Here is a 15485-nt window from a genome sequence, read left to right on the forward strand (position 1 = left end):
ATAATGAGCTTGTTTTTTCCTTTTCTTTTTCTGTGCTTAGTGAAGGACTCAAGTTAGTTATGAAGGACTCAAGAGGAAACTATATCTCCTTTAGAAAGCCAAGTGTATACAAACGAAACATTTACATCGTTAGATGTAGAGGAATTTGAAGGAAGTTTCAGAGGTCATTTAATCAATACTGGTACTTGGAAAGGAAGTTGGGTTTGGAGTCCAAGGACTTGAATTTGAATCCTAGTCCTGCTGTGAGCTACCTGGGGAACCTTGAACAAATCATTTTAACACTCTGAGCCTTGGTTTCCTCATTGTTAGCTGGACTCTAAGGCCTCTTCCAGTTCTAGATCTATGAGCCCATGATTCAAATGGTTACCTTTCCTTACCTTTATAAATATCTTAAAGATTTTAAAAGTTCCCTTAGTAACTAACAGATGTTCAGGGCTTGACAGTATGCTTTTGTACCTTATAGTTCACCTAAAAGTCACAATTACATATATGATATCATAGTTGGTTACTGCGGAAATATAGTTATGTCACGAAAGATTTATTTTCATAAGTTTTTAAGCAGTTGGTAAGCTAATCTCCTTAAAGAATGAAGGGCACCCAAGTTTACCAACAAACAATAATTCCTGAAAGTAGATTTGTAACTGCTGATTTTAAAAAAATATTGTCTCTGGCTCCTTTTAAAGTCACACCTTAATGTAGTTTGCCATCTAGCTGATCTCACAATTCACCTGAGTTTACACACACTGTCTGTGATGTCACCGGAAATACCTCTGGGTTATGACCTTGTTCTACATAGTCAATTTGTTTTCCCTTTTGGGGATCTAGTAGTTTTGGTTAGAAATGCTTAGTGATTTGTAGTCCTAAGTGAATAGATATTCTTGGGGATGTTTTGTTTAGAGGTGAAGAACTGTAAACTTAGACTATGATCTGTAGCAGGAAGAAAGGTAACTGCAGTTACCTACAGCAGGCTTGCCATGCCCTCACACTTCTTACACTCATCAACATTGACTTGGGTGATGCACATTCCACTATTTCTTCAGGGGTTCTATAGTAGAATTAAGAAGCTCCTGTGAGCATGGAGTGCTTGTCCTGTAGAGGTATGATTTTCATTGCATATTCCTACTACCTTTTACAGAATCTTTTGATGTAATTATTGGACACTTTTACTATTTGGTGCCCACTAGAGGGAGTTATAAAATCTAGCATTTGTTTACCTTTTATATTATTTGAATGTCTTAGTGGGTTTTATTGCGAACCCTGAATAAAATCAAAGTGCAAACAGTTGTAGGTAATGGCCATACTGGATATTATTCCAAAGCTCTTATTTTGCAGTTCCTTATAAATTGTTTGGGTTGTATTATGTGAGTTCCCACCACAATCCAGACTCATTCTGGTGCAATTGGAAACAAACTATTGTGGAGAAAAATCAAACTGAGCTGTGGTTGTGCGCAAATTGGCAGAATAAGTATCTTTCAATGTGGTGTAATGCAAAGATCAATGGACTGGGAGGCCAAAATGAGTTCTATTTCTAGCTTTGCCACTAACTAGTTATGTGGTGTAGGCAAATTATTTCACTTTTCTGGGCCTCAGTTTCCTCATTCATAATAATAATAATAAATGATAACTATTATAACTCATACTTGTTTAAAGCTTTAAGGCTTCCAAAGTGCTTTCTGCAAAATGAGGGAATTGGACTAGATAATCTCCGAGGGCCCTTCTAGCTCTAACATTCCATTCTATACCATCTAGTGATTATCAAGTATGTAGTCTACTTACTACTTTGTGACCTTGAGTAAGTAATTTGGCTCTCTGAACCTTAATTTCCTCATCTGTGAAACTAGGAGGTTGGGTTAGATGATCTGTAAAACTCCTCCCTACTCTAAATCTCTGATTTTATATCTTTTTTTTTTTTAAAGAATAGTGATAATTTACATTATGTTCTAAAGGAGAAATTTCCTCTTAGGAGAATACAGTGGATTTTGGTTTAACCACTGAAGTGGATATGTTATTGTGAATAAAATAAAGATTAGAGTTATCTGAGTTGTGGACCTGGCCCTCTGGCAGGTCCTTGGTAATAGGCCTTTTCAAGTATAGTTACTTCGTTTTCAAGATAGTAACTCCCCGTTGAGCATGTGCTTTTGACGTCATTGTTTACTAATGTGTACATTTAAAAAAAACCAGAATTATCTACCTGCATTTGTTAGCTAACCTGTTCTAGAAGGCGTGTAACTGTTTTCCTGCTCTCTACTCACTGTTTTCTCCTGGAATAAGAAGTGTTGTATGTGGTTGGTTGTAATATGAGTGAGGGTGATTTCATGGAAATTGAAGCTCACAGTCACTAAGGCCACCTGTTCTGTTAGCTGAAGTTGCTGCTTTGTGTTCTCTGGTAAAGAGAGGCTAGTATTTTATATAGGCTGTTGAAAAGGTCTAGATGTGTATTTCACCAATGGAATTAATTGAGGGGGAAAAAGGCCTTTTTCTTGGTGAGAAACTGAAGGAGATGTGGGGATGTTTATAGAATGATTTCAGAATGAATTTAGTAATTATAATAGGTAAAGAGTATTTGTACTTTACCCTAGAGGTCATTTAAATTCAAAGCAATACTTATTTGATTCAGTTGGTATACAATAACTTCCCACAGATAAGATGACTATTTCCTAGGTTCGAAACTGTATGTTGTATTTGGAATTAATGGGGACTAAGTCTTATTGTCTTTAGCATGTATTATTTAGATGTTTGATAGTATCTAAAAGTAAAATAGTCTTATTTTATACATTTTTGACCTTTACTTGGAATGTTTGGTTACATTCACAAGTTAATGTGGAAATTCTACTTTTTATGGCACAAGGTTGAATGAGTTAAAAAAAAAAGTATTTCATAGGAACGAAGAGAGTTGAACATTTTGTTCTTGAAAAATGAAAGTTTTGGTGGGGTGGAGAACAGTACCTTCTGTTCCTGAGTGGCTTGTGTGTTAAGTTAGAAGGGCTTATGGTTCGTTACGTTAGTACACTAACTTTTAAGTCATAGAAAATGACCAAGCTATGTCAAAGGACTTTTAAAGAAAAGATTCTTGAGATACATGAATGACTTTTAAAAGTCTTTTCTTTACAATATTTATGAAATATTTTGTAGAGGTCTAAGTACTCCAAAGAAAGTTTGCTGAATGATAAGTATCCCTTCTTATCTGTGAATATTTTTATCGACTGATTGTTTATGCTCTAATTAATAAATTTGCATGGAACACCAGCTTTTTTTTAACGTTGTGGCACTCCATGTAAGCAGTAGTAACTGGTTATCTATTGTGTAGCTTTCTAGTATCCTTGTGAGGGGGGAAAATGTGCAGTTCAGCTGTCCCTGTCCAGGCTCCCCTGCATTGTGTGGCTATGTACTTGAACCTCACTGAAAGTTTAGAAGAAAATGTACTTTCCATACAGAAGTCCTTACTTGAAGTAAGTACAAAAGATTTGCTTTGGATCTCTTTTTTTAAAAAAAAAAATCTTGTTAAATAAAGTGTGTGTGAATAGCATTTATGCATAAAGTAGTATTAATAAATACGGACCAAATTACTTGAACTACTTTTTGAAAGATCTCATGGACATGAATTATTTTTCTAAAATGAATTTTTTTCCTTTCTTTCTCTCTGGAAGGACCTTGATTTCACCAGCAGACACTTAGTTTTAGTGTTCCAGGTTTATAAACATTGAAAATGTTTTTGAGGCATTTGAATTTAGTTTTTCTGTTAGAAATTTTTTTTCCTGTTTACTTAGGAATCATATTTCCACACTCCATGCTTGCTCATATTACATTACATCGCCAGGTGTCACTACCTTTAACAGATATGCAGGTAATAAATTTCTGTTGTTATTAGTACAGAACCAATTAGGAGATAAGAGTGTCTTTATATTATGAAGGATATTGCCTTTCTCCTTTTATTCTCATTTACCTATAAGGAGCAAAATGGGTTATCTCTGGAATGATAATTTATGTAGCAATTTCATTTTGAAGTGCTTTGTGAGATATTAAATTATTACAGCCATACTGTCTTTAGCTATTGCCCATATACTGTACCCAAGCAACGAGGAAGGGAAAACCATTTTGCCATAGATTAACTGGGAAAACCTCACTTTATGTAAAATTTTATGAAATATTTAACGTCCTCAAAAGACATGGAATCAATTTGTCAAAAATGGATTAATATACTTTGCAGAGTAAGTCAGTCTCCTTTGATTTAAACTAGTGTTTAATTTCTTAAGGAAAGGACTTGTTTAAAATTTCCCTGACCCTTGTCAATTAGTACTATCTTATTTGAATCATGTAAAACTCGTATTTATTTTAAGGCACCTTTAACCAGGGCTGGAGACATTATAGTGATTTTTTTTATTCTTTAGAACTGTTCTAATTAGATTTTTAGTCATCTACAGAGTCCTAGCTCACCCAGTTTGGAAGGTGATTGAACGAAGCTTTTTCATTGCTTAGACTAGATTATAATTCACATAGGCCAAATACCAAACATTGAACAGAATGCTAAACATTAAATTATTGAACTGCCTGAAACGATGGAAATAGAGGGTAGCTAAAGTCTTGAATTAGTGCTTATGCTTTAGACAATGTTTTTTGACCCTAAAGTAAAAAACCAGAATCTCCACTTATTCAAACTTTGTCAAAAGCAAGGTACTTTGTATTTCCTTGACATTAGAGTCTGATGGTTTTGTACCAATTAGTACCCCTCAGGGACCTGTTGCCACATTTATCGGGACATAAGAGTACCTAAGCCATCTGCCTTTGCTATTCTGGTAACTTGGGGGGGGGAAAGCTGAAGGCTGCCAGGCACCCCAGGGGAAGCCTATCAGATTACTAGATCATGTTACTGGTAAAACAACATCCTAAAATTCAAATTTGTCCTCTGGTACCCTACTAATGTTTCTCTTGTTGATATGGCTGGCTATAGTTCTTCAAAAGCTTTTTGAGGTTATTAGGAAAAAATGGAGTTAGTATCTTATCACAAATATTTATACGTCTTAATATGAGTTTCTCAATTTTGCTTTCCACAAATTATCTCACAGCCCAAGTAGAGATTATATATATAAATGCATTATGAGCCTGTTTTGGATTGTGTGGCTTGCTTGTGAAGTTCCTCTGCTAAAGTTCCATCTATTCTAATTCCTAATTATGTTGTGATGAGTCTGGGATCTCAAAGGTTAAATTATCTGAGCACAGGTTTAGGTAGGGTCTACCAAGATGGAGAGGCTTTGGGGATCAACCAGTAATGCCCGAAGACAAGCCAAGTTCAGAGAAATAGCACCAGAAGGTTGGCCACCAGAGGATAATTTGTTTTTCTTCAGGGACAAGAACTATACAGCACCTTCTGAAACTGCCTGTAAAGGAAGGGAGGATGTTGGTGGTATGTGTCATAGTGTGCTCTCACTGATGCATCAAATTAAAGATCTTTTTAAGTATTGAAAGTGTGAATTTTTGGGAAAAAAAGAAACATATAAACAAAAAAATCAGTTAGGAAACCTTTTTTTTTTTTTGCCTCTCTCTGTCAAACTGTCTCCCTCATAAGAAACTTTGCTTATTTGGTATGAGGTGGTCCAAAGCCCCCAGGATTTCGGGTTAATTTTTTATATTAATTCAGACCTTCATTTTTCAGCTGCAGCAGTTATTGACAGACCTTCCTCAGGATATGCTGGATGATGATATCTCTTCTCCTGAGCTCAACTTTTCTGACTGCAGTGAGGATGCCACAGTGGGACAGTAAGAAAAAAAAGGGGAAAAACTCCTCTAGGTTATGTCATTATTATCATATCCTGGCAGTAGTAAATAAATGGACATATTTTACAAAATTAGAGCATTTGAAATGGATACTTTAAATCTTGCCTACGTAAATATGTAGAGCATTTGACATCTATAAAGCTGTGTGTATCTATTCCAAAGGTAGGCTCTAAAATGAATGTTTTTTTTTTTTTTTAAGAGCACATCAGGTTCAAGAACTAGAAAGCGGTTGGGATGAACATCATATCCTGCCTAAACCCCGAAGTGTAAGTGTAAATATCTTTTCTACTCCTTGTAATCAGAATGATCGGTTTTATCTTTTGAAGTTGCCTCCATCCCTTAAAGGCATCTCTTAGTGGGAGGGGTGGTTGTTGTGGTAAGCAGAGCCATGAGTAGGGATTATGACACAGATTGGTGACAGAGAGGGAGGAAGAAGAGAATCTCAGGAATAGATCATGAGATCGCTGCTTGTGTGAAGGCTGGCCTCAAAATCCTCACACTGGAGTATACCAGCCTTCACCTTCACTGTGCAATGGGTGACTTTTGTGCAAGCCAAGTAACTGATCCTGTGCCCCTGCAGTCCCAATCCCCAAGAGGAAGGGAAGGTGTGGGAAGTGCTGAGGCAATTCTTTCCCTTGTCCCCGGGATGCAATAGGACTATGTAGCAAACATGGTGTATCAGGCCATCAGACTCTCAGAGAAGAGGACGTTTCTTTTGAGGATAGTTGCTTGACCAGCAGAACAAGGGTCAGTTGAGTTACAGATCTGCCATTAGGCCAGCAGAGGACCATGCAGCATGGGACAACAGAGCTTCAATGGGGAGGAAGTAAATACACTTCTCTAAATTTTAACTCCCTAGGACAAAGCCCCATCCACCCTCTTCTTGTTACAGCTCTCTGGGTAAGTATCAGAGCCCCATGTGATAAAGGAACAATCTTTAAGGAGTATGCAAGAAGTGGGCCATTTGTTTCTGCTAGCACTAAGTAACTCATTCACAAAATACAAGTTGAGCTTTGTCCTAGAGGGGAGGGTCAAAGGGCTACAGAGACTCTTCTCTACTCTCCAAATTATCAGGGAGAATGAAGTATTTATTCCCTGAACGAATGGAAGAAGTGCTTCAAGGAGAAAACAAAGAAGAAATAAGATTTGAAGAGGCATTAGGAAATCCTAACCTGTGTCAGGATGGTGGAGGGTAGAAAAAATGTAATGGAGAAGGAAAAAAAAGAGTCAATGAACATTTACGGCTAAGTCATAAATAAGTATGAGGCTTTTGTTGTAGTAGGGAAGGAATGACTTCTTTTTTCCAAAAAAGTGATGATGTGGAACCACAGGTGCTCTCAGTTGAAAAAGCTATCTGGTAGGGGTCAGAGGAAGCAGAGATGTAAGCAGTGGTTAATAATTTCTGATGAGTGATACTGAGAAACAATACAGAGTCTGCTGTCTTTCCAGGACTTGTAGCTAGATTTTGATGGAAAACCTTGCAAGAATTATTAAATTTAAAGACTGCCAGTCTTTCCTTGTGTTTCATGTAGGGACAAATGATACTACCAGAAGGAACCTAGAAAATATTACTTAAGATTATGAAGCTCTGGACCAAAAAAAAACCCAATGGCATTGGGGACATATTACTTTGTTACTCACGCTGATTAAAGGTAGACAAAAAAGAGGGAGAGAAATTTAGAAGGTAATTTGAGAGGCTGGCTAAGAAAATGATATCTGAGAATGGGATTTGATTTTAGGATGAGGGCTTACAATATAGGCATGATAATAGACTCTGCAGGGATAGATTATACTATTTACTTGGATTCCTATGAATCTGATGAAATGGGGATTAAATCAAAAAGAGAAGAAAATACAAATCTTTCAAGCCTGATACTGTAGATAGTAATTTGGGATGAAAAATGTCAGGAAAGGGTCAGCAATTTATTAAAGACAGTTCCCAGAAGAAAGCAAGCAGTAGAACCCATGGCTTCATACCCATATACACAAAGCTGAGGCAATTAACAGAATGAATAAGAGATTCTGTTAAAAGGAAGCAAATTTGACCTCACTGATACTTGATGGATTAGGACTTAAGACTGGATTATGGCTATAGAAGAGTATAGTGTTCTATGCAGGAAGAGTATAACCAGGAGTGGTGTGATAGTGTGATATTGAGAATCAATACTCACAAAGAAGTTTGAACCTAAGCAGGGAAATGTAGAGAAATTTTGGTGGGGATCAGTGGAGGGAGAAACAGAAACAATTGTCATGGGGATATAATGTGAAATCACATGGAAAGAAGTAAGAATTAAACGAAGAGTCTGGGAAACAGATTGTAGACCTGTCATGGAGGCATACTATTATAGTGATTAGCCTGACATCTGCTCAAACCCTTTTTCTGCCAGAAGTATAACAATTGAACAATTTATGACTTACCTTAAGGATAATTTAATTCTTTGGTGCAGGTAACAAAACTGGTTTTCACAACTTTCTTTTTTAAATTTAGTGAAGAAGAAATGGCTACTGAAGTAGAAATGCTATAGAAACTCTAGTATAACTGGCCTCCATCAGAGAGTGTGTGATAAAGAGTTTATGAATGCCGGGCACTGTTTTAGGCAGCCACTTGATTGGGGGGGGCATTTTAAGGGGTTCAGAGAAAGAATAGGTAGGATGCAGTGGCTTAATATTTTGTAGGAAAAATCAGCCCACGAGACTATGGGATGTTAGTCAATAAGGAGGAGAATCTTCTTATAAAGATTTGTGTAACTATGCAGGAAGCTTAATGGCCAACAATGGACATTTTACTAGACTACAAAACATTTTAAAAAGTGTATTGAAGATAGAATAAGAGATAATGAGGCATAGTGGATAGCTAGCCAGTCTCAAAGTCAGGAAGACAAGGGTTTGAGTCCTACCTCTGATATATTGGCACTGTGACCCTGGACCAATCACCTAACTTCTCAGTGCTTTCTAAGACAATTTGTTGCAGAAAAGCTGCCAACCTTGCATTGGTAGAGGGAATTACCTGGGAGGTCCTCATATCAGTGAAATCACAAGTTCATTTTCTATTCCTGTAGAAGATAGAATAGGACAAGTAAATAATGGGTACAAAGAAGTAGCACAGTCCTGTATGAGTGGTGTTGGGAATATTAAAGGCCTTAATGAGTCATGTTTGGGGAGTATATGCTAAGGACAGCAAAAAAAGTTCGTTTGTTTTTGGTGGGGGATGTAAGAGAAGGATCAAAGAAAGGGATGGGTATAAGGATAGTAACAGGTGAAGGCTAGCCTATTCAAGTCTTGTTTTTCTTCTATTTTTAAAGATAATAATCCTTGGATTATAATGGCTAGAACAAAAATGATTAAGAAGACATTTGACAAATAAGGAGATAAAGTGTCTACATAACTGCAATGAGTCCACACCACCAAGTCCAGCTAAACTAAATTATCCTAGGGTATGAAAAGAAATGGCAGCTACCATTGTTCAGATGCTGTCATAGTTTTTGAAAGATTTTGGAGAATGGGAGAGATGCCACAGACTAGAGAAGAGCAAACATCCCAATTTTCAAAAAATTGAAGAGGGTGGCGCTTTCAAACTATATGCTAGTGAACTTGACTTGTATTCCTGGCAAAGTTCTAGAACATGTTACCAAACACATTGGTGAGTATTTAGAAAGGGAAGTGGTATTTATTAAAGTCAGTGTGGCATCATCAAGAATTGATAATGCTTGACTAATCTTATTTCCTTTTTTGACAGGTATACTTTGTTTACTTGTCAGAGGAATACTAGTCACTTTGGGGGATAACATAGTATACATACGGAATATGGCATAAGCGTACTACACAATAGGTGTACTATGTCAGATTCTTCATTAACATCTCATGCTTTCATACCATCCTTGCGGACAAGATGGAGATACATGGGCCAGGTGGCAGCACAGTTTTGTGTACTAAGAACTGATTGAGAGGCCAGCCCTAAAAAATAATCACTAGTGGATAGGTGTCTTCTAGGAAGGGCCCTCATGAAGTACCCCTGGGAATCTATTTGGCATTTTGCTGTTTAGTGTTTTATCAGAGATTTGGATAAAGCCAAAGAAGGCATCTTTATTGAATTAGATGAAACAAAACTGAGAGATAGAGCTAACATATTGAATAACAGCCAGGCTCCAAAAAGATCTGGACAGACTAGGACTATGGACTGAATCTAACAAGATGAAATTTAATAGAAATAAAATGTTCTTCGCTTGTGTTCAAAAAAATCTTATCCCCAAGTACGAGATGGAGGAGAAATGGCCAGATTAACAGATCCTCTGAAAAAGAAATAGGTTTTACTAGACTACAAAACCCAATATATCAACATTGTGATATGCCACCAAATAAGCTAAAGCCCATCTAGACTATTTTAAGAGTTAATAGTTCCTCTGTACCCTTTGCAGACCATGTTTAGAATATTATGTTCAGTTTGGGGTTTCATATTTTAGGAAGGACATAAATAAGTAAAAGGTTCCTAGAAGAGGGAGAGAGGAATAGTAACTATGCCCTATAAGGATCTTTTAAAGGAATTAGAGGTGGTTAGCCTGGAGAGAAAAGACTTAAGAAAGGAAATACAGTAATTGTCTTCAAATATTTGGAGGATTGTTATGTACTAGGATTAGACTTATCTTTTTTGGCCTAAAAGATTAGACCTAGAGCAATGGGGTTTAGAAGTTGCAAAGAAAAATTCCTAATGATCCAAAACTGTAGTGGGCTGCTGCCTTGTGATGAAGTATATTCCCTCTGGAAGCCTTCAGGTAGTGAGTAGATGGGCATTTATGACTGATGTAAAGAATTCTTCTTCAGATATAGGTTGGGTCTGAAGTCCCTTTTTCTCTGTTTTTTGAGTACTTTTGATTTACCCTCTAATAGGGCTATAATGATGTTCAGAATTTGTATCCTGGAGAGAAACATGCCAATGGTTGGGAAGACTGTCACAGAAAAAATGAAGATATGTATGCTGGGTGCCATATTGAAGAAGGTCATGATGGAGGTGGAAGTGGTTACAGTTCTTCAAATGACTATGAACAGAATGATTTATATCAGCTTCCTGAAAACTTTAGGCCATATACCAATGGTCAGAAGCAGGAATTTAATAACCAACCAACAAAAATAATAAATTTTCCAGATGGTCAAAGGGAACATTTTCAGGTATTTCAAGAACTTGCTTTTAAAGGGGAGAATTTGTGAGTTGTTAACTACAAAGATTTCTATGAGTATAATGACTCAGGCTTATACTAAATTAGTCCTGATGTTTTCTGTTTAAATCTATAGTAACCACAGTTTTTGTGTCAGTATGGCAAAATAGAGGGTTTATGAAGACAGTTATTTAAAAAACTAAAAGTTTATTTTAAATGACTACGAGTTATGTATTCTCTGAACTATGTATCTTCTATATGTCTTCTCTAAACTTCCTGTAGCCTCTGGCCACTACTGCTACTTATTGTGCTCCAATGAAAATAGTGAAGTGTCTTGATACCTCCTAAAAGTGACAAAGCTATAATCCAGCAAAGCTGTGTAGTTGATTTTATTTTGTGCAGCTTGCCAGTTTTTTCATCCTTTTCTTAATTGTTTGATGAGCATTAATTTTTTTCATACTTATCATCTAATACAAAACATAGATTCAGTGCCTTAAATCTGCTGATTTGTTTTTGTTTAGTTATTTCTCTAATAAATAGACTTAGTTATTTGTTAGGATAGAGATTATATTGTTAAACTAAAATTTATTTATTAAAAACTATTTGTAAGCTAACATCAGTTTTATATATCTTATGATAGCAATTTGGTACAACACATGTTCCTACTAGTCAAGCTTTGGACTCTTACAAAGTGACATATAAGCCATACCAAATCTCCAGCCAAAGTAATATCTCATCTATCCAGGAAAGAGCAAGAAGGAATGATGGGTTTGAAGAGATGCAGCAAAAATTTTTGGAGCCTGGTGAAAGTAAGCATTGTGACTTAAACCTTTTTTTTCACCTATATATTTTCGTATATGGAAATTTCTTCAAAGAGACCTTAGAAATCATTTAGTCCAGTCTCCTCATTTTACAGATAAATAACTGAAGTATCATGACATCTCAGATTTAGAAATGAAAGGAAGCGTTGGGATCTCTGGCCCAAAGTGAATTGGTGCAAAACAAGGACTAGGAACCATATCTCCTAATTCCTTGTCCTCTTTCCACTTACACTGGATTGAACTTGCACTTTACTGAACCCTAGATGGAGAAATTTTTCATTAGCATCTCTTTTTTCCTTACTAAAATATAATTTGGAATACAAAATGCAGTGTTTAACTTTCTTGTTCTGTTTCAGATTTTTCAGTGTAAACACTGAAGTTTTTGTATAAGGTAGTCCTTTTTTTTTTTAAAGGAGACTTAAGTCCAAAATTTTAAAAAATTATTAATTGTATATCAGTTCTTTAAAAGATATATTTTGAATCACAAGACTACCTAAATTATTTTCTTTTTTTTTTTTTTTTTTTTGCTTTTTGGCAGGGCAGTTGGGGTTAAGTGACTTGCCCAAGGTCACACAGCTAGTACATGTGTCAAGTGTCTGAGGCCGGATTTGAACTCAGGTCCTCCTGACTCCAGGGCCGGTGCTCTACTGACTGCGCCACCTAGCTGCCCCCTAAATTATTTTCTAAAAGATTATTTTCCTAAAAATTGACCTAGAGCTTTTTTTTTTAATGGCAAGTAGTAGCCCTCAACAAATGGCTTGAGATAAATGTATTTATTTTCGTCTAATAGGAATTTTTTATCTCAGATTCTTTAGAAAATATGCAAATTGTGCAGCTTCAAGTTCTTAATAAAGCAAAAGAAAGGCGACTAAGTGATTTGTGTGAGAAGCTAGAAGAGAGTGAAAAACAAATTAGATATCTGAATCACCAGCTTGTGATGTTAAAAGGTAAGGAGATAGGAAAATTGTTGGATACTGGATATTCCTGGGAGATGCTCAGATTTCATCTATACAATCCTTTAAGTGTAACCTTAAGAATTCAGTGTTTTACTGTAGAAACATGGAATGTTAGAGTTGAGGGGAGGGGGTGGAGCGATAAGAGATCATGTAGTCATCTACTTCTACCATTCTACAGGGGAGAAAATTGAGACCCCAAGAGGTGAAATTATTTGTCCAGGTCACATGACTAGTTAGTCTAGCCCCATTGGGCTAGAACTAGTATTCTTTCCATTTCATGTTTTCTTCCTTCATTTCTTCCCTTTTCTTACTCCTTTCCTCCCTCTTCATTCTTTCCTTCCCCTTCTTTCTCTTTTCCTTTCCCCTTTCTACCTTCCTTTCCTCTCTTTTCTTCTATCTCATCTCCTTTCCTTTATTCCCCCTGTTCTTTCCTCCACTTAAGATAGGCTTAAAATATCTATACACATTTTTTAGCTCTTTGGGTAATGTAAACTAAAGAGGCTGTTAATCCCATATATAGTTTGTTCTGAGTGAAATATTCCAATTTCCAGTGGGTTCACTTGTGCTTACTTTGACTAAATAAATATTATAGCCCTCAAATTCCAAGCATGTGTGTTAGAAAGAAAATTGCCCTGTTCTTGGAAGAGGCAAATGTAGTAAAGATAAACTCAAATGAAAGCTTTGATCTTTTTGCACCTTTTGTCATGATGGTGCTTTCATTTGCACAACAGTTCTATGATTAAGGCATCTTTGATCCAAGTCACTTAATAGCATAAAATCCCTTTCTTGTTTACCATAGAGCCTAAGAGAGACAGAGACAGAGATGAATGAAGGCCTTCTTAAAAATATGCATTGTAACATTTAAAGTATACTACTCTTCTACCTCTTTATTGCTATTTCATTAATTACCTTTTGCCAAATAAACTCAGATAATTGAGATTTTATTGAAAACAGTTAGTGAACAACAGTATTTATCTAGGACCTGATTTTTGATAGGTATCTTGGCAACTGAGGTGACCTGCCTATAACATTATTTGTGACATTTTGATTATTTTAGATGAAAAGGATGGCTTGGCTCTCAGTCTTCAAGAATCACAGAACCTCCTTCAGAAAGGAAAAGAGAAAGAGATACAGCTTGAAGGGCAAATAAAAGCACTTGAAACCCAAATTCAAACATTAAAAGCCAATGAAGAACAGGTAAACATTTCTAATTGCGTAACTACTACAAATCTTATAGCTTGATCTTGTGGTGTAAAATGTAGTTATTAAATCTGAGTTTAAAATATGGACATTAGAGAATAATGGGGCCAGTGTGGTACAGTGCAAAGCACACTGACCGGTGTCAAAAACCCTGAGTTGATATCTTCCTTCTGAGACAACTGTGTAACTATAACCTCCTGTGGCCTCAGTTGTCCCCTCTATGTAAAGAGAGGGTTAGACTAATTGGTCTCTGAGCCCCCTTCCAGCTCTAGATCTATGGTCAGTTTTCTACTCCTTCACCCTAAAATAGGGATGTTTCTCTTGAAGTAAACCTGATTTGTGACAACCTAGATTTCCAGAGCAGATCACTAGTGATTTTATAACTTTTTTTTTTTTTTACTTTCCACAAGGATTCAACATGGAATTCCTTTAAAATACCATTCTTCAGGAATTCATCTAAAACATTGGCTTTCCAAGTTTCAGGATTGTGTCTATTATAGACAGTGAGATTGTCTTTAAAGATGGAGACATCTTAATGTAATAATAACATGAAAATATTTTTTGGTGAGGGAAATGTGGCCATAGTAATGAATAAGAGAAGAGTTTGATAATTACAACAAAAAATTTTTTCATGATCCCTTGAGTATCTACTTTTCTGCATAAATCAGACTGAACAGAGGTATTTTGGTTTACTTTGGTATTTTAAAAAAAAGGTGAGGGAGCTTTTGGATGTGGTTTCATTTGACTGTATTTATCTGTATTTTTCTTTTCATACCACTTTGATTGCCTTAGAACTCTATTGCTTCCATGTTTCTGATTCAAACCAGTTTTCCTGTGGTTGTTTTAAGGATGCACCTGCACCTGCTTGGATCAGTCTTTATGTGCCTTTTATTTAGGGAGAAGTAGGAATGTTACCTCAGATTCTAGATGTCATAGAAATATTTCCAGGTATTTTATGCTGTCCTAAGATGTTCTGGTATGTATGTTCCTGGCATATAGAATTGCCTGCTTTGTAGTAGACACTTGGGATTGGAGATTATTTGGGAAAAGTAAGTGGTGTGAGATTTTGTTTAGTAATTTTTCTAGTTTGCTTTTTGTTTTCTGACTGGGTGTCATGGGATCTTACAAGGGTAGCATAGAGGTTCTGTGTAGCTTCTTTTGGCTACTTGTTAGCGGTTTCTTTATATTCATGGTAGAGACTCATTAAATAATTTAAGGAATGAGATTAATGTTATAGCATCTGGAAGGCAGAGAGAATGAACTGTAACTACTTCAAACTCTTCTAGCCTTGACAGAGCCCTCTTTTTTCCCGTTTTTGATTTTAGAGTAAGGTAGAGAGGACTACTGTCTAGAAATGCGCATTTAGAGTTATGGGAATGAGGGCAGAGGGTTGAAAATGACTTCAACAGCCTGTCGCTCCTGGTGGCAGCCCCAGTGGATCAGTGTCTCCATGTTAGAGCAGGGAATAGTTCAAAGAAAGGAAGAAGTTTTTCTTGTGGGAAAGCTTAACAGATTTGTGAGTGGGTAGGAAGAGAGAAGGAATAGGGGAGAAAGAAATTGGAAAAGGCAAAAAAAAAAGAGAAATA

The 15485-nt window shown here is 36.3% G+C and overlaps 1 protein-coding gene across 1 annotated transcript in view; it reads left to right on the plus strand.

Annotated features, from left to right (window-relative positions):
* Positions 1–15485, plus strand: part of CEP152 (centrosomal protein 152) — a 97541-nt gene that overhangs the window by 8649 nt on the left and 73407 nt on the right. The window contains exons 3-8 of the mRNA XM_036737058.1: positions 5651–5754; positions 5972–6038; positions 10657–10935; positions 11563–11731; positions 12550–12690; positions 13757–13896. Of these exons, the coding sequence (XP_036592953.1) occupies positions 5651–5754; positions 5972–6038; positions 10657–10935; positions 11563–11731; positions 12550–12690; positions 13757–13896 (900 nt within the window). The remainder of the gene's footprint in view (positions 1–5650; positions 5755–5971; positions 6039–10656; positions 10936–11562; positions 11732–12549; positions 12691–13756; positions 13897–15485) is intronic.

Source organism: Trichosurus vulpecula, chromosome 8 (assembly GCF_011100635.1).
Source record: "Trichosurus vulpecula isolate mTriVul1 chromosome 8, mTriVul1.pri, whole genome shotgun sequence".
Taxonomy (NCBI): domain Eukaryota; kingdom Metazoa; phylum Chordata; class Mammalia; order Diprotodontia; family Phalangeridae; genus Trichosurus; species Trichosurus vulpecula.